Below are 23,319 nucleotides of genomic sequence, written 5' to 3' on the forward strand. Positions count from 1 at the left end.
ACCAACTGGGGACATTTTGTTGGCCCCCAAAAGGTCAAATGCTATTTCTAGGGGATTTAGGGTTAGGATTAGGTTAAGGGTTAGTTTTAAGATTTGGAGCTAGGGTTAGGTTTAGGGTACAGGTTAGGTTTAGGGGTTAGAGAAAATGGGACTGAATTGTGTGTCCCCACAAGGTTAGTTGTACAAGACTGACAAGACTATGTGTGTGTGTGTGTGTGTGTGTATGGCTGTACCTGGTGACACCCTGGAAGATCTTCTTCTCATCCTGGTCCAGACACACAGCGAAGGTGGTGTTACCAGTCCCACTGACCTGCACCTTGTCCACCTTCACCTCAGTAACGCTCAGTTGCTGTCAAGTAGAAACTGACCATTAGAGGCATAACAAGTATATTTTGGGACTCCAAGGGTGGCTTTTCCACACACAGACTAAGCATAGTCCTGGATCAAAAACAAGAACAAAGCACAATCTCCAGTGAAAGCGTTCAGGACTAGGCTTAATCTGTGTCTTGGAAACCAGCCCTAATGACATAGAGAAAATAATTATTAGTGGCATCAGTATTTGTCTGAGCTACAGGATGCAGTGTGTCACATTAACGTAAGATCAAGTGAACAGGAAAAGGGTTGGACAACAACCACAACAAAAAAAGTCAAGTGAGAGTCGTGCTCTGTTAAGGTAGAAACTGAGACGTGTCTGTGAAAGTGTACATCGGGTTTCCTATCGGGTTGATCTAGAAAGAAGCTCGTTCTCGGGATACGAGAGATGTTGCTCCACTTATGGAGTCCTTATAGAGCACTGTGGTTTACGTAAAGTTGTTGATGTACGCCGTCTAACCGCAAGTCGCACCGACTCGATCGGACAACATCCTGCTCACCTGATTGTAGCCTTTCTTAGATTTGTTTGAGTTCTGCCTTTTCAGTACTTCTGTCATTGTCAACTGCAAGCACTCCATCTTTGAATCTGAAACCGTGGGGGAAGGAAGGGATCAAAACAGGATGTCTGCGTTGACGAAACAAACTTTCAAACGTACAACTGATTTGGCTGCTCCCTAACATGCGTGAGCCCAAAAATGTCCAACTCATGAATGAACCCAGAACATTATATTACTGTAGTTCGTTGTATTGCTGTAGTTATATCACCTAGTTCCTCTGGATTCTTGCAGGCTTTGGTCAGGTTGATGGAGGTGCAAACTTTGTCTTTCTTAGTCCATTGACTTCTCCCACTGATGACCACCTGAGAGAGGAAAAAGAAGGAGAGAGAGAGCGATACATCAGAAATGCATCAGACAACGCTGATTCTTTATGCAGTTGACACGGTCAGTATGTTCCTAGTGGGATGAAGAGCTGCTGATCACCATCTTACCCTGTTGTAAACCACCTCTAACATCAGAGGGACTGCCTCCCGGTCGCCATCGATCCCAAACCTCTTGCTCGCGGCACCTACAAAAAGGACAAACACAGAGCTTCCCTATTAGGATACAGCCATAGAGCTGAACATGGTGCTGAAGATGAATAATCAATCATTGATGATGGTGAATATGAAGAATGATGATTTATACGTTTAGTGTCACTTCGTTTTTTAAGAAACAAAAAGCGGTGGAAGAGATTGTCATGTAACATAGAAGAAACGACATGGAACAACGAGACGAACTGAGTTTCTGAATCATAGATTGAAACAGCAGATGTTCCCATAGCCATAATCCATCCAGACCTCGGACTCCCGGCTGAAGTCAAGACGCATATTTTCTGTTTGGAAAATCTTACCTGCCTGTTGTTTATTATGGGCAGGTTGCTAAGAGACGGTGCTGAGGCAGATGTACGTACCCATAGCCTTGATGGCTCGTGTACCCGCGGTGTGGCCCAGCTCTAGGGAGTGAATGAAAACCTCTGTCCTCCTCTCGCCTCCAGCTAACATCATCTACAACCCCAAGGACATCAAACACTCAACACACACATTTATAACGTGGAGGTTGAGTATAGGAGATGTGCAGTGTGTGTGTGTGAGAGAGAGAAAGAGAGAGCAGGACAGAGAAAAAGGACAGAAAAGAGAATCCAGGCCTCACCTCAGCTTGGTAGAGCTGCATCAGTGCAGGCCTGGTGGCATGGCGACAGTAGTACAACACCAGGTCAGCCAGGATGGGCAGACGATCCTCATAGGAACTATCATACAAATCGGACTCTATCTTAGAGGTTTGCTGCAAGACACAGGGAACACCATTGACTGTGTGTGAGACAACACATCCATTTTTCAATCATGTTCATCATTTGATATGTCACACAAAGTGTGGTCTTACCTGACACACCACGCTGGCTGGTAGACTGAGCAGGCTCAAGGTGTTGCGTTCGTACCAGGGGTCCAGCATACCAATGAAACGGGCTATGTCGTTAGTGCTGTCTTCTGTGCCCAGATTGTTGAGCTCCTAAAAGAACAATACGTCAGTCTCTCTTCATTTGCATCAGCTGCAGAGTAGTAATAGTATTGTATGGCCACAGAAACATTGCCTGACGACTCATCCTGAATTCGATGCTCTATCGCAGGGTTTGCCAAACTCGGTCCTGAGGGAAACAGTCTCCTAAACAGCTATCAACCCATGATCTAGAATTGACGTTAAGCTTTAGAGATGATGTTTCTTATGGTGCACCAGAAACTGTAACATGGTTTGGGTCAACCTCATCAGGAAGTGAATTGAAGTTCAATTTATAAATTGAAAAAACAAATATTATAAATCCAATGTCAATTATCTCCCCAATTGACTTGAATTGAAATAGAATTGACCCAAACTCTGACAGGGCCACTTAAAAACAGCCACTATACTATTAACCTAACTAATGATGTCACTGAAGCCCTTGACAAAAAACAGCACTGTGACTCACTTTTTATTGATCCCTCTAAGGCTTTTGATACAATTGATCATGCTATACTGAGATAGAGATTGTTGAGTGTAGGTCTTTCGGAGCATGCAGTTGCATGGTTTGCTAACTATCTGTCTGATAGTGCACTCAAGTTGATGGGCTCATGTCTGTTAAATTGTCTGTCTGTAATGGTGTGCCCCAGGGCTCTGTACTTGGTCCCCTCTTATTCACTATTTATATAAATAATTTAGACAAAATTGTGCAACTTCGCTTTTATGCTGATGATACTGTTACTTGTTGTGCCTCGTCTCTCACAAAAGCTTTCCAGAACTTGCAAACAGTTTTTTATACTGTTCAACATACCTTGTGTCAATTGAAGCTTATCCTCAATACTGACAAAACTAAACAGAAGGAGGCTAGTATCAGCTATATTTATGCCTTTACTAGACTATGGGGATATTTTATGTATGCTTCCGCTCAGTGTTTGAGATCAATCGACACCCTTTACCATGGCACTTTGCGCCATCGGCTTGGAACGCCTTACATAATACTTTTAAACTGTAAGAACTTGTCCCGATTGGTGTTTTTAAATCACTGATGAAGGATTTTGAGGCTGATTCCCTGACCTGTTAATGTTTTAAATTTGCTGTTTTAGGACTTTGTTGAATTCTATGGCCTTTACTAGATTACTTGTGGTTTTTCATGTTGTCTGTCTGTAATTGTGTAATGACTTGGTGCTGCCTATCTTGACCAGGACGCTCTTGAAAAAGAGATTTCAAATCTCAATGAGCCCTTCCTGGTGAAATAAAGGTGAAATAAAACAAATCTGATAGGGCCACTTAAAAAGAGCCACTACAATATAACAGTTGTACTCACTGTACTTCCTCTCCGTGGGCTAGCCGACTGGCCACCGGGGCTAGGGCACCTCACAACACCATCCCTCTTCACGGGCACAAAGAAGAACTGCAGCCGGAAGGCTCTGCTGAGGCTCGGGCAAGCGTTCTCTCTCTGGCGTAGGTTACTATAGGCTCTCGCCACCTTGCCCGCCACGTGGTCAGCCCCGAATACTACCACCCTCAGGGTGGTGGAATTACCGTTACCCTCCTCGTCACTGCTCAGGATGGGCCTCCGGCGGAAGCACACGTGCTTGAGGGCCTGGGGTGTACAGGGGGTCTGGAACAAAGAGTCTGGGCTGACTAGGTGCACCTGCTGCGGGAGGGAGTTGGAGCGCTTTGAACGAACCACGACCAAGTCCTTAGCATCTGGGCTGCCGAGGCTCTTGGCTCTGGTCAGGGACTGCGTCTTTGTCTTGAAGAAACGGGAGAAGTGCTGGCTCAGACGAGCCGAAGCTTTGGTTGACTTGCCGGATGATGGGCTCCGTTCCAAAGGGGAGGGGCTGGAGGTGGCGTCCTCGGGGTCTTCGTAGAAGTCGCTGTCGATGCCGGAAGTGACTGAGAGAACGGAGGGGGCGTAGGATCCGGAGGCCAAGGACAAGGTGGAGTACATGGAGTCTTTAGAGGCAGTGGAGAGTGAGGAGACGGTGGAGAAGGTAGAGGCTCGGTGGTCCACACTGCAGCAGTTGTACATAGACATGGCGGAGACAAACTCCTCCTCTCCTTCTTCCTTCTCTCCCTCTTCCTCCTCCAGGTCGAACTCTGCCCCTTCCTCCTCCTCCTCCTCCTCCTCCTCCTCCTCCTCCTCATCTTCGCCGTCACCCTGACCACTGGAGGTCTGGAAGCCGGTTAGGTCATGCTCGTTCTCCAGGATGGTGTTGAGGATATCTGAAAATCACAAAGACACAGTCCATCAGTTGCATGTACTGTAAAGCACAGTATACAAATGAATTTATCACAATCCAAGTCGAAACCATCAAACAGAAAGGAAAGTCAACCTAGGTAGGAGAAACCTAAAGAGGAACCAGACTCAAGGGGGATCCCATGACAAGTCATTTCATGAGAGAGTGAAGACCAAAGTCCTTTACCAAAGTTGTCCTTGTCCCAGTGAAACATGTAGCACTTGGCTGTGGGCAGTGGTAGAGTTTGCAACATTCCTAAAAACAGAATAAATACAACGAAACAACATTTACACATACTGTATGGAAATTTTTCTCATTAGCTTCATTTTGACAAATCAATAGAATAGGTTAGGATAGGTTAGAATAGGTTAGGCTCCGCCCTCTTACCGTCAGACTTCCTGCCATTGGACGCTGGGACGCCCATCCTCTCCCTCAGCCCCTCCAGGCCCTGGGTCACATGATCACGGCCTTTCGCCGGGTCGTCCATGGCAGCGGCTGTCTCCAGGACGTCGGTTACCATGGAGAAGATCTCCGCCAGCTCCTCTAGACTCTTGACCTGTGGAGAGAGTGTCATGTTGTGTTACTGTACAGAAGATGGGTACTAACAAACTACTAAACATTGATTTTGACTGTGATGGAAAACTAAACAGATTACACAGCCATCAAGACTAACAAAATCTTAACTAAAAAACAAAATCTATATTTCTATCGGTATCTGTACAGCGTTCCAGTGGTATATTGCGTCGTCCAGTACCTGCAGGGCTTTGTGGATGCTGGCCAGGGTGTACTTGGTGCCCAGGGTAGCCTGGTAGGCATGTTTGACCAGGTTGACGTATGTCTCTCTCTGGGACCGTTGGATACTACTCAGTTGGTCTGCTACAGACAGGAACTCAGGAGGCACCTCACTAGGGTTCATCAACAGAACCGTCCTATAGGAATGAGATGACATAGGGTTGACATGGTGGAAAACACAGGGGTGATAGAGGTCTGCACTCTAAAAACGAGTCAATATTATTATTCCTTGTTACATGAATTGTAGAACAGGAAGATACAAATGCCTTTGTCTCTCGGCACACATACAAAAACGTGTATATACAGTTGAAGTTGGAAGTTCACATACACCTCAGCCAAATACATTTAAACTCAATTTTTCACAATTCCTGACATTTAATCCTAGTAAAAATTCCCTGTCTTAGGTCAGTCAGGATCACCACTTTATTTTAAGAATGTGAAATGTAAGAATAATAGTAGAGAGAATGATTTATTTCAGCTTTTATTTCTTTCATCACAATCCCAGTGGGTCAGAAGTTCACATACACTCAATTAGTATTTGGTAGCATTGCCTTTAAATTGTTTAATTTGGGTCAAACGTTTCAGGTAGCCTTACTCAAGCTTCCCACAATAAGTTGGGTGAATGTTGGCCCATTCCTCCTGACAAAGCTGGTGTAACTGAGTCAGTAGGCCTCCTTGCTTGCACACACGTTTTCAGTTCTGCCCACAACTTTTCTATAGGGTTGAGGTCAGGGCTTTGTGATGGCCACTCCAATACCTTGACTTTGTTGTCCTTAAGCAATTTTGCCACAACTTTGGAAGTGTGCTTGGGGTCATTGTCCATTTGGAAGACCCATTTGTGACCAAGCTTTAACTTCCTGGCTGATGTCTTGAGATGTTGCTTCAATATATCCACATCATTTTCCTTCCTCATGCCATCTATTTTGTGAAGTGCACCAGCCCCTCCTGCAGAAAAGCACCCCCACAACATGATGCTTCTGCCACCCCCGTGCTTCAAGGTTGGGATGATGTTCTTCAGCTTGCAAGATTTTCCTCCAAACATAACGATGGTCATTATGGCCAAACAGTTCTATTTTTGTTTCATCAAACCAGATGACATTTCTCCAACAAGTACGATCTTTGTCCCCATGTGCAGTGTCAAACCGTAGTCTGGCATTTTTATTGCAGTTTTGGAGATGTGGCTTCCTCCTTGCTGAGCAGCCTTTCAGGTTATGTCGATATAGGACTTGTTTTACTGTGGATATAGATACTTTTGCACCCGTTTCCTCCAGCATCTTCACAAGGTCCTTTGCTGTTGTTCTGGGATTGAGTTGCACTTTTCGCACCAAAGTACGTTCATCTCTAGGAAACAGAACACGTCTCCTTCCTGAGCGGTATGATGGCTGCTTGGTCCTATGGTGTGTATACTTGCGTACTATTGTTTGTTCAGATAAACGTGGTACCTTCAGGCATTTGGAAATTGCTCCCAAGGAAGAACCAGACCTGTGGAGGTCTACAATTTTTTTTCTGAGGTCTTGGCTGATTTCTTTTGATTTTCCCATGATGTCAAGCAAATAGGCAATGAGTTTGAAGGTAGGCCTTGAAATACATCCATAGGTACACCTCCAATTGACTCAAATTATGTCAATTAGCCTATCAGAAGCTTCTAAAGCCATGACATAATGTTCTGGAATTTACCAAGCAATTTTAAAGGCACAGTCAACTTAGTGTATGTAAACTTCTGACCCACTGGAAATGTGATACAGTGAAATAAACAGTTTGTAAACAATTGTTGGAAAAATTACTTAACCAACTTGCCAAAACTATAGTTTGTTAACAATAAATTTGTGGAGTGGTTGAAAAACTAGTTTTGATGACTAAGTGTACAGTGCCTTGCGAAAGTATTCGGCCCCCTTGAACTTTGCGACCTTTTGCCACATTTCAGGCTTCAAACATAAAGATATAAAAGTGTATTTTTTTGTGAAGAATCAACAACAAGTGGGACACAATCATGAAGTGGAACGACATTTATTGGATATTTCAAACTTTTTTTAACAAATCAAAAACTGAAAAATTGGGCGTGCAAAATTATTCAGCCCCTTTACTTTCAGTGCAGTAAACTCTCTCCAGAAGTTCAGTGAGGATCTCTGAAGGATCCAATGTTGACCTAAATTACTAATGATGATAAATACAATCCACCTGTGTGTAATCAAGTCTCCGTATAAATGCACCTGCACTGTGATAGTCTCAGAGGTCCGTTAAAAGCGCAGAGAGCATCATGAAGAACAAGGAACACACCAGGCAGGTCCGAGATACTGTTGTGAAGAAGTTTAAAGCCGGATTTGGATACAAAAAGATTTCCCAAGCTTTAAACATCCCAAGGAGCACTGTGCAAGCGATAATATTGAAATGGAAGGAGTATCAGACCACTGCAAATCTACCAAGACCTGGCCGTCCCTCTAAACTTTCAGCTCATACAAGGAGAAGACTGATCAGAGATGCAGCCAAGAGGCCCATGATCACTCTAGATGAACTGCAGAGATCTACAGCTGAGGTGGGAGACTCTGTCCATAGGACAACAATCAGTGGTATATTGCACAAATCTGGCCTTTATGGAAGAGTGGCAAGAAGAAAGCCATTTCTTAAAGATATCCATAAAAAGTGTTGTTTAAAGTTTGCCACAAGCCACCTGGGAGACACACCAAACATGTGGAAGAAGGTGCTCTGGTCAGATGAAATGATGATTATGTTTGGCGTAAAAGCAACACAGCTGAACACACCATCCCCACTGTCAAACATGGTGGTGGCAGCATCATGGTTTGGGCCTGCTTTTCTTCAGCAGGGACAGGGAAGATGGTTAAAATTGATGGGAAGATGGATGGAGCCAAATACAGGACCATTCTGGAAGAAAACCTGATGGAGTCTGCAAAAGACCTGAGATTGGGACGGAGATTTGTCTTCCAACAAGACAATGATCCAAAACATAAAGCAAAATCTACAATGGAATGGTTCAAAAATAAACATATCCAGGTGTTAGAATGGCCAAGTCAAAGTCCAGACCTGAATCCAATCGAGAATCTGTGGAAAGAACTGAAAACTGCTGTTCACAAATGCTCTCCATCCAACCTCACTGAGCTCGAACTGTTTTGCAAGGAGGAATGGGAAAAAATGTCAGTCTCTCGATGTGCAAAACTGATAGAGACATACCCCAAGCGACTTATAGCTGTAATCGCAGCAAAAGGAGGCGCTACAAAGTATTAACTTAAGGGGGCTGAATAATTTTGCACGCCCAATTTTTCAGTTTTTGATTTGTTAAAAAAGTTTGAAATATCCAATAAATGTCGTTCCACTTCATGATTGTGTCCCACTTGTTGTTGATTCTTCACAAAAAAATACACTTTTATATCTTTATGTTTGAAGCCTGAAATGTGGCAAAAGGTCGCAAAGTTCAAGGGGGCCGAATACTTTCGCAAGGCACTGTATGTAAACTTCCAACTTCAACTGTAAATACACATGCAGTTACACAGAAACAGAACAAGGGGAACGCTAACAGAAGAAAAACCAACACGAGAGTGAAAAGGAAGGTGTGATATATTGGGCAGGGAAGGGGTGGGGAGAACCAATAACTGAAGAGGAGTTCCAGACGTGTGGTTTACGTGTGCATGACAAGATTGCACAATCATTCATAATAATAAGTAGTAAAATATAGCCGTTAAACTGTTGACAACCTACATTGTTTTTGAGCGATGTTTTGAAGTGGCCAGGCCTTGCTCTTCTCTCACCAGTCTGTGATAGGAAATGCCTGTGAAGTGAACACATGCTGAATAAGTTGATTGTTCTTGACTAAAGTATTGTACTGCACACAATTATATATTTTCACCTCACAACATCACAAAATAGTGATCCCCATTCACACCACTGCAAGCTCATTCATTAATTGGCCTGTACCTGATGTGACTTTCTCAGATTTCAGCAGTATTCTTTTATCTTATCTGTCATTATCCTCTTCCAGGTAGTTGACAGGTTGTTATAGTTCTGCTTTTTTTCCCTTTTGTGAATTGAAATATCACACATCCGCTTTCAAAGAACAGGCTACCACAGAACCGTCAAGCACTTCTCCATTATCACTGGCACATGTTTGCGCAGACAGGTTTACCTAACTTAAACAATGAGGTGATCAGGTTCATACAATCGTATGAATGTTATATCTGCAGTGCCTTCAAGTATTCCTACCCCTTGACTTATTCCACATATAGCAGTGTTACAGCCAAATTCAAAATTGATCTGAATTGTAAAAAAAAAAAAAACTAACATATTGTTTTTGTAAATGTATGGAAATTGAAATACAGAAATATCTCATTTAAATAAGTATTCACACCTCTTAGTCAATACTTGTTGAAGCACCTTTGGCAGCAATAACAGCTGTAAGTCTTTCTGGGTAAGTCTCTAAGAGCTTTCCACAACTGGATTATACAACATTATTCTTCACAAATTTCTTCAAGCTCTATCAAATTGGTTGTTGATCATTGCTAGACAACCATTTTCAGGACTTGCCATAGATTTTCAAGTAGATTTAAGTCATAACTGTAACTCAGCCATATTCACTGTCTTCTTGGTAAGTAACTCCAGTGTAGATTTGGCCTTGTGTTTTAGGTTATTGTCCTGCTGAAAGGTGAATTAATCTCCCAGTGACTGGTGGAAAGCAGACTGAACCATGTTTTCCTCTAGGAATTTGCCTGTTCTTAGCTCCATTCTGTTTATTTTTTTTATCCTGAAAAACTCCCCAGTCCTTAACGATTACAAGCATACCCATAACATGATGCAGCCACCACTATGCTTGAAAATATGGAGACTGGTACTCAGTAATGTGCAGGGTTGGGTAGATTACTTTCTAAATGTAACCAGTTACAGTTACCTGTCCAAAATTGTAATCAGTAACGTAAAGTATGTATTATCCAAACTCAGCAACGTCATTTGATTACATTCCATTACTTTTAGATTACTTTCCCCGTAAGAGACATTAGAAGACAAAAATGTATGTTACCAATTGAACAACATCTATTGCAGCATAAATCCATGTTATAGTTTACATAGCTAGGCCTCCCGAGTGGCGCAGTAGTCTAGCTAGCTGTGCCACTAGAGATCTTGGTTCGAGTCCAGGCTCTGTCGCAGAGAAATATGGAAGTATAGATTAGCCAAATAGTTTTGGGGTCATGCTCAGCGCAAACTAAGGACTTATTAGCAAGCCCTAATCTGTTGTTAATGATTTTGTAGTCATGGAGGACTCATTTATTCGAGCTGAAAAATAAAATGTTGCGCTCATGGAATGGCATGCTTTGCCAAGAGTGTGCAAAGCTGTCATCAAGGCAAAGGGTGGCTACTTTGAAGAATCTAAAATATATTTTGTTTAACACTTTTTTGGTTACTACATGATTCCTTATATGTTACATAGTTTTGATGCCTTCAGTATTATTCTACAATGTAGAAAATAATAAAAATGAGTAGGGGTGTCCAAAGTTTTATATATAATTTACAAGTCCAAAAATGGATATAGCAACTACAGATTGCCCCTTCAAGTCTATCAAAAGGGTGCAAGTTTGAGCATGTGTCCATCAGGCCTATGGATTTATTTTTATCAGCTATTTTTATCAGCATTAATTAGATTGCGCATTAAAAGCCCCACTTTTATTCCATAGACTTGGATCTGCACTATGCAGCTGCAAGAGCACATTTTTCACTGGCTGTCCACTGGTTTCAAAAACAATGATTGATAGGAAGTTTACATTTCTTGTATTCAACCATTATTGGGTTCAAATACACATTTAGACTTGTGAACAGTCATCCACAACAACCACAATCCGTATGGAGCAAATAGCTAAATGTCATGGCTTTAGAAGCCTCTGATAAAATTCACCCAACTTACTGTGGGACGCTTGTGGAAGGCTACCCAAAATGTTTGACCCAACAATTTAAAGGCAATGCTACCAAATACTAATTGAGTGTATGTAAACTTCTGACCCACTGGGAATGTGATGAAAGAGAATGAAATAAATCATTCTCTTCAATTATTCTGACATTTCACATTCTTAAAATAAAGTGGTGATCCTAACTGATCTAAGACAGGGAATTTTTACTAGGATTAAATGTCAGGAATGGTGAAAAACTGAGTTTAAATGTATTTAGCTAAGGTGTATGTAAACTTCCGACTTCAACTGTATGTAGATATCAATAATAAATGATATCCCCGTAGACTACACCACTGCTGTCATTCTTACCGCCAAGCGTTTATTCAAGTTGGATCATCTCTGGATGCCGACAGGAGTCGCACCATTGGAAGACATAGCTTGGACTGTGGCCTACAAAAGCCTATTCCTGCTCTTTTCCCACGATCCATCAAACACATTTGGTGTGTCATCATAGTGGTCTCGGACTTCTGGTCAGACTCGCTCAGGTGGAACAAACTTAAAATGTGCCCCTTTTTTCAAAGCCGATTTGAATGTCATTGAAAAAACAGAAGTGTCAAATATTTTTTTACGCAAACATCCTTTCTGAATTTAAAAGTAGTCCTTGAAGGAACCATCTAGTTTTTCAAAAGTAATCTGTACTCTGATTACAATATTTTTGCTGGTAATGTAACGGTTTAGTTTTTTTTGTAATCCCTTACATGTAACTACATGTAATCCGTTACTCCCCAACCCAGGTAATGTGTTGTATTGGATTTGCCCCAAACATAACAATTTATATTCAGGACAAAAAGTGAATTGCTTTGCCACATTTTTTTATTGCAAACAGGATGCATGATTTTGAATATTTATATTCTGTACAGGCTTCATTTTCCCCCCCACTCTGTCAAGTAGGTGGCGTAACAACAATGTTGTCCATGTAACTTATTCTGTGATTTGTTAAGCACATGTTTACTCCTGAACTTATTTAGGCTTGCTATAAATAAGGGGTTGAATACTTAATGACTCAAGACATTTCAGCTTTTCATTTTTTATTAATTAGTAACATTTCTAAGAACATAATCCCACTTTGATGTTATGGGGTATTGTGTGTTGGCCAGTGATAAAATAAATCTCAATTTAATTCATTTTAAATTCAGACTAACACAACAAAATGTGGAAAAAGTCAAGGGTTGTGAATACTTTCTGAAGGCACTGTATTTGTGCGTTTCATCTTACTGTTTTATCTGTTTGAGTCACTAGGGGGCAGTCACTGATCATGGGTGACTGAGCCACAGTACATGACATGGGGTGTATTCATTACGGAAAAAATGTTTACCGTTTAAGAATCAAACAGAATTAACCAGAGCAAACTGAACGAAACGGGGAGGGACCCACCTGAATTTGTTCAACAGAAACTCTTGTTTGCGTTTTCTGTGTTTGGAGTAAACAGTTTATTGCTAAACGTTTTGCAACAGAATCGGCGTAATGATTACACCCCTGAGCAACTATGGCTCGTACCATTGAGAGAGAAGTCAACCTAAGCACTTGTTGCCTCGCAAAAAAAGGAAGGCTGTCTTACACATGTCTGTTTTTGACCTCGTATTAATTCACAGTCCACATCATGATCATCAATGAAGTAAATGAATAGTTCAAAACCCCCATAGAAGCATGGATAGTTATACAAACTAGAGTAGCCCACGTCTTTCCATGTTTACCTGGGGCCTTGAGCTCCTGGTGTAAGGTGGAGAGCAGTCCTTTACACACGCTGCAGTAAGGCTCTGGCCAAGTCAGGAAACAGCCAAACACCTTACAGGCCTCCTCCAGCAGCTCCGTGGCAGGGGGACAGAAGGGGGTCTGCAACCAGAAAAACACCTAGTTACAGGTAACTAAGGTTGGGGTTCTTGTGTTTGGTTTATTGATTGATTGATTGATTGATTACCTGTAACAGAGTGGAGGAGAACATGATAGCGAGGGGAGCCACAAGCTCATACTGACACTGATCCTGGACCTGCACACACATACAGAGATCCAAAAGTTCATTCACATGTCCAGACTTCACAGTTTCAGTTCTCAATTCCCACCACAAGGTGCCATACTGCTCCTAATCACATACTGTAGATCCCACTTACATTCTGTAGAGGCGTGGGGTCATCATGACATGTGACCATAAGAATCTAGGTCATAGCAGCATCCTAAGTAGAGTTATGATGGCCTCTGCCCTTTCAGTAATGACCTGTGACCCCTCACCTCTCGGGTCTTCCTGAGGACCTGCTGCAGGAGGATGAGGAAGTTCTCTGGGTCTCTCTTCACCAATTCCTCCAGACTCCAGCGGTTCATCGATTGGCCCGCCGAGCACATCAGGACTGAAACCCACACACACACACACGTCACATCAGAGGCCACATTGTGCAACATGTTATGAATATAGAACGTGCAGCTTCCCTGAAGGGTACACAGTGTACTTCGAACAAATTAATAACGTCATTTCAACACCGTATGTGGCAACAAGGTACCTCCTGAAAATGTGATGTATAAAACCACAGTGTGTATGTAGGTGTATGATATCTGACACAGTTGGTGTTGCTACGCTCTGCTACACAAACCGATCCTACCCCCTCACACTACCTCATACTTCCAGGCACACTGTGGTCTATGTCACCACGGTCTCTCTCTCTGTGTGTGTGCGCGCGCGCACACACCACTTCCGCCACAGCCATAGTGTCAACGTTGATACTTCCTCTAGCGCGTAATTACACTCCACTGACAGTTTTCAACAACAGACAGACTCACTAGGCCTACTGGGCTTCAGATATACCGGTCACCACGAACAGTTCTGGTGTTCAGAAGTTGAGAAAGAACAATTTACGGTCAGTGTGGTCTGACTGATGACGGAGGAAGATTTTCCAGCGGAGGTGTTAACATGTGGCTGGACACTTGAAATGTGAAACGTCTCAGGCTTTTTGATATCGTGTCGACTTTCTGTGACACCACACGTAGAAAATGTCCCTACAGTTTGGAACAATACTATGACATGAACTACATGCAACGGTGACAATGAACAGGCCTGCTGTCCATATCACGTGAACAACCATATTATGCCTTTCTTAAAGAAATAAAGCACTGTATGTCTCAAGTGAAATACACTGGGAATCAAATTCCCTGAGAATGAATACTAAGTCACCAGCGAAGAGATTAAATACACCCGCCCACGTCCGACCCTGCTCAGCCCAGATGAGGCTTACCGTTCCAGGGTTGTGGCGCCGTGGGGCTGGGTCTGAGCCCATCCAGACATCGGTCCAGAGCATGCTGGATCCGGTCCTCAGTACACGACGTGTGCTGCATGTCTTCTCACGGCCTGGAGTAGAAGAGAGGGATAAGAAGATAAACATCACACCTCTCTCCAGTCATCCCTCCCTTTCCGTGAAAGCATATTAGACTGTCATCAGATCAAGGAAGTAAACACCGGTCCAGTTTTGCATCTTGGCATACATCGCAGGGGACATATGAAAATGCCCTCATGAGTTCCGTGGAAAAGCCACAGGACAGGAGGGAATTTCAGGGGGATGGAGAGATAAACAAACAGTTATTCTATTTTCTCTTCCTGCCCTTCTTATAGTTTATTACATTTCTATGGCCCTTCATAGGCATCGCCCTCATCTGTGTTCCTGGGAATCATATAGGACCTGGGGCTTCCTGATGTTAGGACGCACAACAGGGGCATGTTCAGTAGAAACCAAACGATTTGAACATGTTTTGAAACAGAGAACATGAACTGGTATATTAAAAAAAATCTCATTTTTCGGCTTCAAAATGTTTCTGTTTCACGCCTGTTTCGACCCAGGTGTTAGGATCTATGGTTGGGCTTTGTTTCAGTCGTGTTGTAATTGTGTTGAATCTCCTGTTATGCATGACAGGATGAGGGTGTTGATTTATAACAGGCAATTTCACTCTCAATCACCGGAGTTTCATGTTTCTGTAATCCAGTCTCTGCATCAACGTAATAAGATCCAATAACAGTCACATTAATAAAATGTACATTATCTCCTCAAAACTACTGGAGGCGGATTCATTTTCTGTCTATTACCATAATAACTGGTAATCATTTGTTAATAATCATGTAATTGAACTAAAATGTCTAATCGTTTTTCACAACAATCTTCAAGTAACGTCGGTGACATGTGACTACCTCACCACTTGATAACGTACAGTGATAAGTACAGTAGCCTACTGTATGAACGTGTTGACCGCACATTGATCAACAGCCGGACGTTTTTTGGTCATGACACAATCTGCAGATGTCTCAAGAAAGGCCTGTGAAAATGACTGTCAAAGTCATCGGTGTGTTGTTGACCTGCTACAGTAATGTAGGATCCTGGACATTCACAATAGAAGCAGCTATTCTATTAGCCCGGGTGCCAATCTATTTGTGCCATCATGCCCAACTTCGTATCACCCATTGTCATACCTTTATCCTGACAATCACAGCAGTAGGAGTTGGCAAGAGCACAAACAGATCTGGGACCAGGCTAGGAGTGTATGAATTGACTGTACACATTCTAAGATTCCAATATAGAGACATATCCAAAAGGTACTGTCCTCGGCGGCAGCCGCACTACGTTTTGTCCTTTCTTGCCCCACTGGGGAACTTCACCATGGGTTAGAGCCCAGGGTTGGGGTTTCCGACGTGGACAGTGGAGCTTCCTTTGTTGAGTGAAAACAAACGTTTTTTCCATAAGACAAGACACTTCAATCCCTCCCATCAACTACAAGTGTTTGTATCCAATAACAGGCTCAAAAACTCCCCATCGAGACAGAGAAATCCCCTATAACCCACTATAACCCACATGTGAGTGATAATGTGTGCCAGATAGCACCGCGCTGCATGTGAATCTGTGCCCATGAATGACTCACACAAATGCACAAAAAAAAAAAGGTCAGAGGTGTGATCGCCATGGTGATTAGGGGTAATATCTCACCAAATGACGGTGAACGAAAAACCACCAGACACCTGCTCTGAGTGGAATTATGCTGATTCTGACCAACCGATGCGCATCTGGGAGTGTTCCTCAATGGCCTTACGGCGATACAGCGATACGAGTCTGTTTTTATGTTTCAGCTTTGAGTCAAAACAAGCACTACCTCATTTGAAGCCTTTCAAATCCAGGAGCAGGCTTCATTTGGGTCCTGGAAACTCAGCTTTTAAAGTAATGTTACAGGGGCCAGACCAAGCTTTCTCAACTGGGTCATGCAGCTGCTGTTGAGAGGCAATGATGTAAATGCTCACGGTGAGAAGTGGCCCTATTTGTAGGTCTTGTGGGGGACTTTTCACAGTATTGACCACAGGACAGGAAACTGGCATTGTGTACAGATGAGCCTGGGGGGGCCACACACACACACACACATGTTGTTGATTCTTCACAAAAAAATACAGTTTTAAATCTTTATGTTTGAAGCCTGAAATGTGGCAAAAGGCCGCAAAGTTCAAGGGGGCCGAATACTTTCGCAAGGCACTGTACATACATACAAATACCACAGGAGGTTGGTGGCACCTTAATTGAGGAGGACGGGGCTCGTGGTAATGGCTGGAGCGGAATCAGTGGCATGGTATCAAATACACCAAACACATGGTTTCCATGTCATTCCATTCACTCCGTTCTGGCCGTTAATATGATCTATCCTTCCCTCTGCAGCCTCCTGTGACACACACACACACACACACACACACACACACACACACACACAGCTGGGCCAGAGAGCGCGAGTCAGACGGATGGGGGGAAAAAAAAAATGGAGGGTTACCCCCCGGCTCCAGAAGCTAACCGGCGGGGCGCCCCCCACCATTTAAGGCCCCTCCTAAGGAACCATGAGAGGAAGAGCATGTGACCAAAGGCCAGGGGGGGGGTCAGAATAATTCAACCATGATTTTCCAGCACCACTACTGTTAACAACAATATGGTGAACCCTGACAATTACAATAGAAGTTACATAAACATAAACACTTTCCATACAGCCTAGTTCTCAGCCCCCCCGTCGCCCACGCTAAAAGGTGTATTGTATCCCCAGACGTGTTATAGCCTGGTCCGAGATCTGTTTGGGCTGTCTTGCCATTGTTTGAGTTGACAGTGACCATAGGAGTTGGCAGGACAACACAAACAGGTCTGGGACCAGGCAAGACGTGTTACGAGCGGCACGGTCAGCAGGTGTAGGAAAGTTACTGTTTGATACTAACCGGTAAATGACCCACCCGGTCATTGTGGAACTATACTGTGTTGGACACCGGCCAGGTGGACTGGGAAGGAACTAATAAGTCACATAAGTTCTGATGGCTGTATCCAGTCTAGGGTCAGATGTTGACTCTGAGTATAATAAAGCAACTCTTATGATCTCATTTACACAGTAGGACATTCAAGAGTGAGTCATCCACTGCCATATAAGGGCTGACTGTCAATGATTAACTTATTTAAATGCTTATGTAGTGGTGTGAATGCATTAAGTATGGATTATGAATGTGTAGTAGAGTCCTTCAAACAAAAGTGTTAAACATTTTATAAACACCAGTGACAGTTGGATTTGTTCCACACTGTCGATGTAACGATAAGCATAGATTAAAAACGGGCTGTTCTATACTAAATTCTATTCAGGTATTGAATCATTCTGTTTACATGGCAACTACTGAAATTATATGAAACTGTGGGCTTTCATAAGAGGATGTATGAATGTCCTCTCAAACGTCAACAAGGTCACTTCCACATTTTCAGCTGTTGCAACAGAGGTTAATAAGGAAAGCTGACTAAAAGTCACATGTCTGTCTCTAGGTGCCATGTCCCCGGTCTCTCCTTTGTCCTACACGTCACATATCATTTTGGAGTACGCTACACTCTTAGGAAAAAAAAGAAAAAAGAAAGTTGAACCCCAAAAATTGTTTGTTGACAGTCCCCATGGGAGAGCACTTTGAAGAACCGTTTTTGGTTCCTGGTAGAACCCTTTTGGGTTCCATCTAGAACCCTTTCCACACAGGGTTCTACATAGGTTCTACCTGGATCCAAAAAGGGTTCAACCTGGATCCAAAAATGGTTCTCCTATGGGGACGGCCGGAGAACTCTTTGGGAACCCTTTTTTTCCTAAAAGTGTAGCGTCTGCAGGTTTTCCACTAATCTCTGATCTCAACCCAAGGTACTAGCATGACACAGCCGACCTCAACCAATTAGGTTCAGTTAGATCAACACAAACATTTGGGTCCCCGTATAAACCAAAATACTTGGAGTGCCACGATCAAGCCAACAAGTGAGTCATATTGAGCCTGACCGAACACAACCTTACTATTTAGTCTTATTGTCAGCAGATTTATAGGTCAAGCCTGAATGTGACTCAACCCTGGTGGAGCACCCTTGCACACAGCTGCGGCATGATGAAGGCCCTCAAGTAACCTCAAGTCAACAGTAACAAGATCTTCAGCTTGCCGCTAGCCGGGTTGCCAGATCTGTGTATGCTTTAGCCAACTCTCCAATACAATGAACAACAGAAGAGTCAGCACAAGCAGATCTGGCAACCAGAGTAGCTTCCCACTCTGCCTGTACCCCCCACAGAGATCCTATTAAATGACTATGTAATTCTATGGTACCCTTCCCTCAAAAACAGTGTTACGGCCATGACAACGAGCAACAGATCTGGCAACCAGGTTAGCCCTCAAATTTCTTCTCTGCCTCTATAATGCTCTACCCTCAGACACAGTGTGAGACTCTTCCTTCTTCCCAAGTCTTTCCTTTCCTCTGGCCCAGCCTGATCACATTTCCAACAGCTTCCAAACAGGAAGATAGCTCCCCAGCCCTGGAAGGGAAGCAGGTGCCTGTCCATTGTTGTGGTGTGATCAGCCTCTCAGATAGACTCCCACAGACCAGGGAGGTGGTGGTGGTGGTGGGGGGGGGGGGGGGTCGTCTCATTGTACTTTAATTGATAGTCCCATATCCCCATCCAATCTTCCTCTGTTGGGTTTAAAACACTAAAGACCCCCTCCCTGTATCACCTTACCCTCCTTTCTCTCTCTCTCCACTGGACAACTGCATGAGAACCAGCCTCTTATGGTTTTAGGAAATAACAAAAGTTGAACAATAATACGATAATGCTCCGCTGTAAAATGCTTCCTCTTTTGTTCAATGCAACTACCGGCGAGCGGGCGTCTTTCGCACGTACAGTGGGATGCAGTGGCAGGGTATTGATGATGGTAAAGTTCATTAGACTCTATGGTGGAAGTATTGTAGCGGCCACATCTGCAGTTACTGAACACTTTCAAATCGGACCCAAAAATATTTTCTCCCCCGCATTAGAGTCCTTAGTGTACACCCTACACATATTTTATGATCAGATTCAGGACACATTTAGACAGGAGACAATAGATCCACAAGGTGGATGGGAGTTAGAACAACAGTGTCATTACACACGGACTTTGATCCTCACGTCCCCAGTAAAAATACATTTTTAGAGGGAGTGGACAATTATGCAAATATGGTCTGAATTGCATGATGTTGTTGTTGTTGCACTGGATGTTATGGACTACGAGCCAGGCCTGATATAAGACACGGCTACCAAACATCCACACTGTTTTATGTATATCCACATTTATAGCTAGACTGTCAGTTAGAATATCTTGAGCACATGATATGTAAATAAGGAAAATCAGTAAGGTGTATAATATTTGATTGCTCTTAACCCAAGCATTTGTATATAATGTGCAATGTAGATATAGTATATGCAATGTGGAAGACCTGGGGGCGTGTTCAGGTGACATTTGGATAGAAATATGTTTAACAAAATATGTAGAACCAAACATGCCTCTCCGACATGTGGAATAAGGAATCATGTCAGCTCTATTCACTACATTTCTATCTGCCGCGTTCCACGTTTGCCTCCTGAGCGTACCCCTGGGTGAGTGAGGTGTATATCATGTGGGAAATTTCTGTGAAAACATAGATTCTGTAGATAAGACTGGTAAAGAGGTAAACAGGAAGATAGGTGGTGCAGACCGTACTGCATGGCGTTTTGATGTGAGTGCTAACCAAATGATCTTGTCTGCTAAAAATGGGTGTTGCCGCTTTCACTAGTGCTTGGAGATAGATATAGGGAGGTAGGTGACTTCCAATCATACGCTGAAGAGCGGCAGGTAGCCTAGCGGTTAGGAGCTTTGAGCCAGTAACCTTAAGGTGTATGGTTCGAATCCCCGAGCTGACTCTGTGAAAAAAAAAATCAGTCGATGTGCCCTTTAGCATGGTACTTAACCATAGTTGCTCTGGGTAATAATGTTTGAGAAATGACTTTGGTTAATAGTTTGCTAAGGTTACAAATATTCTCAGTGCTCTCAATAGACTGAAACCTAAAACAGAAACACACTTGCACATCAAGAGCAGGTTGTTAGAAAGTGCATTTGGAGATATGAAATAAAGTATTCTGTTTCATTCTGCCTTCGCCATAAACCAGTGGATCCACGCTGATGATTGGGATATGGATTAAATAGTTCCTTACTAGAATTATTTGATAAACTGCAACACCCAACTGCAGAGGCCATTTCCCAATCTTTGACTAATCTTTGAGCAAAACACAGAGTAGAAATATGTATGACTGTGACAGACTTCCACTTACCCATCTACAGTGCACTCGGAAAGTATTCACTTACCCATCTACAGTGCACTCTGAAAGTATTCACTTACCCATCTACAGTGCCTTCGGAAAGTATTCACTTACCCATCTACAGTGCACTCGGAAAGTATTCACTTACCCATCTACAGTGCCTTCGGAAAGTATTCACTTACCCATCTACAGTGCACTCGGAAAGTATTCACTTACCCATCTACAGTGCACTCTGAAAGTATTCACTTACCCATCTACAGTGCACTCGGAAAGTATTCACTTACCCATCTACAGTGCACTCGGAAAGTATTCACTTACCCATCTACAGTGCACTCGGAAAGTATTCACTTACCCATCTACAGTGCACTCTGAAAGTATTCACTTACCCATCTACAGTGCACTCTGAAAGTATTCACTTACCCATCTACAGTGCACTCTGAAAGTATTCACTTATCCATCTACAGTGCACTCGGAAAGTATTCACTTACCCATCTACAGTGCACTCTGAAAGTATTCACTTATCCATCTACAGTGCACTCTGAAAGTATTCACTTATCCATCTACAGTGCACTCTGAAAGTATTCACTTACCCATCTACAGTGCACTCTGAAAGTATTCACTTATCCATCTACAGTGCACTCTGAAAGTATTCACTTACCCATCTACAGTGCACTCTGAAAGTATTCACTTACCCATCTACAGTGCACTCTGAAAGTATTCACTTACCCATCTACAGTGCACTCTGAAAGTATTCAGACCGTTACAGCCTTCATCTAAAATGGATTAAATGCCATTTTTCCCCCTCATCAATCTACACACAATACCACATAATGACAAGAGCAAAAACAGTTTTGACATTTTTGCAAATGTATTAAAAATACTTCATTGACATAAGTATTCAGACCCTTTGGCTTAAGACTCCGGTGCATCCTGTTTCCATTGATCGTCCTTGAGATGTTCCTACAACTTGATTGGAGTCCACCTGTGGTAAATTCAATTGATTGGACATGATTTGGAAAGACACACCTGTTATATATATATATAACAAGGTTCCACAATTGACGATGCAAGTCAGAGCAAAAACCAAGCCATGAGGTCGAAGGAATTGTCCGTAGAGCTCTGAGACAGGATTGTGTCGAGGCACAGATCTGGGGAAGGGTACAAAAAAAATGTCTGCAGCATTGAAGGTCCGCAAGAACACAGTGGCCTGCATCATTCTCAAATGGAAGAAGTTTGGAACCATCAAGACTCTTCCTAGAGCTGGCCGCCCGGCCAAACTCAGCAATCATCGGGGGAGGAGGGCCTTGGTCAGAGAGGTGACCAAAAACCCGACACTCTGACCGAGTTCCAGTGTTCCTCTGTGGAGATGGGAGAACTTTTCAAAAGGACAACTTTCTCTGCAGCACTCCACCAATCAGGCCTTTATGTTAGAGTGGCCAGACAGAAGCCACTCCTCAGTAAAAGGTACATGACAGCCCGCTTGGAGTTTGCCAAAAGACACCTAAAGGACTCTCAGACCTTGAGAAACAAGGCCTGAATGCCTGAATGGCCTGAATGCCAAGTGTCACGTCTGGAGGAAACCTGGCACCATCTCTATGGTGAAGCATGGTGGTGGCAGCAAGTGGGGATGTTTTTCAGCGGCAGAGACTGGGACATTAGTCAGGATCGAGGAAAGATGAGCGGAGCAAAGTACAGAGAGATCCGTGATGAAAACCTGCTTTTCAGAGTGCTCAGGACCTCAGACTGGGGCAAAGGTTCACCTAACAGGACAACAACCCTAAGCATACAGCCAAGACAATGCAGGAGTGGCTTCGGGACAAGTCTCAATGTCCTTGAGTGGCCCAGCCAGAGCCCGGACTTGAACCGGATCCAACATCTTTGGAGAGACTTGAAAATAGCTGTGCACCAACTCTCCCCATCCAACCTGACAGAGCTTGAGAGGATCTGCAGAGAAGAATGGGAGAAACTCCCCAAAAACAGGTATGCCAAGCATTGTAGTGTCATACCCAAGAAGACTCAAGGCTGTTACTGCTGCCAAAGGTGCTTCAACAAAGTACTGAGTAAAGGTTCTGAATACTTTCATATTTTTCATTTTTCATAAATTTGCACAAAAATCTATAAACCTGTTTTTGCTTTGTCATTATGGCGTGTTGGTGTGGAGATTGATGAGGGGGAAAAAACTATTTAATCAACTTTAGAATAAGCCTGTAAAGTAACAAACTGTGGAAAAAGTTTTACTGATTACTGTAAGTGGTGCATCAAATCAACACATAGTTATACTGTAGGTGACAGGTGGGGTATTAGAGTATTATAACTGTGGTCCTCTGTGGCTTGGTT

General features: G+C 43.2%; 1 protein-coding gene across 2 annotated transcripts in view; it reads right to left on the minus strand.

The window, feature by feature from the left end:
- The window catches only part of LOC139424548 (phosphoinositide 3-kinase regulatory subunit 5-like), a 30,516-nt gene that overhangs the window by 2,558 nt on the left and 4,639 nt on the right, over nucleotides 1-23,319 (minus strand). For both annotated transcript variants that reach the window (XM_071176500.1, XM_071176501.1), the window contains 16 exons: nucleotides 14,604-14,716; nucleotides 13,609-13,724; nucleotides 13,301-13,369; nucleotides 13,077-13,215; nucleotides 9,149-9,218; nucleotides 5,400-5,574; nucleotides 5,033-5,201; nucleotides 4,832-4,900; nucleotides 3,727-4,631; nucleotides 2,292-2,417; nucleotides 2,061-2,192; nucleotides 1,822-1,915; nucleotides 1,361-1,437; nucleotides 1,138-1,231; nucleotides 873-958; nucleotides 234-349 (listed from right to left, as the gene is read on the minus strand). In XM_071176500.1, coding sequence (XP_071032601.1) covers nucleotides 234-349; nucleotides 873-958; nucleotides 1,138-1,231; nucleotides 1,361-1,437; nucleotides 1,822-1,915; nucleotides 2,061-2,192; nucleotides 2,292-2,417; nucleotides 3,727-4,631; nucleotides 4,832-4,900; nucleotides 5,033-5,201; nucleotides 5,400-5,574; nucleotides 9,149-9,218; nucleotides 13,077-13,215; nucleotides 13,301-13,369; nucleotides 13,609-13,724; nucleotides 14,604-14,703 — 2,537 coding nt within the window. In that variant the 5' untranslated portion in view covers nucleotides 14,704-14,716. The remainder of the gene's footprint in view (nucleotides 1-233; nucleotides 350-872; nucleotides 959-1,137; nucleotides 1,232-1,360; nucleotides 1,438-1,821; nucleotides 1,916-2,060; nucleotides 2,193-2,291; nucleotides 2,418-3,726; nucleotides 4,632-4,831; nucleotides 4,901-5,032; nucleotides 5,202-5,399; nucleotides 5,575-9,148; nucleotides 9,219-13,076; nucleotides 13,216-13,300; nucleotides 13,370-13,608; nucleotides 13,725-14,603; nucleotides 14,717-23,319) is intronic.

The sequence above is a fragment of the Oncorhynchus clarkii genome, chromosome 13 (assembly GCF_045791955.1).
Source record: "Oncorhynchus clarkii lewisi isolate Uvic-CL-2024 chromosome 13, UVic_Ocla_1.0, whole genome shotgun sequence".
Taxonomy (NCBI): domain Eukaryota; kingdom Metazoa; phylum Chordata; class Actinopteri; order Salmoniformes; family Salmonidae; genus Oncorhynchus; species Oncorhynchus clarkii.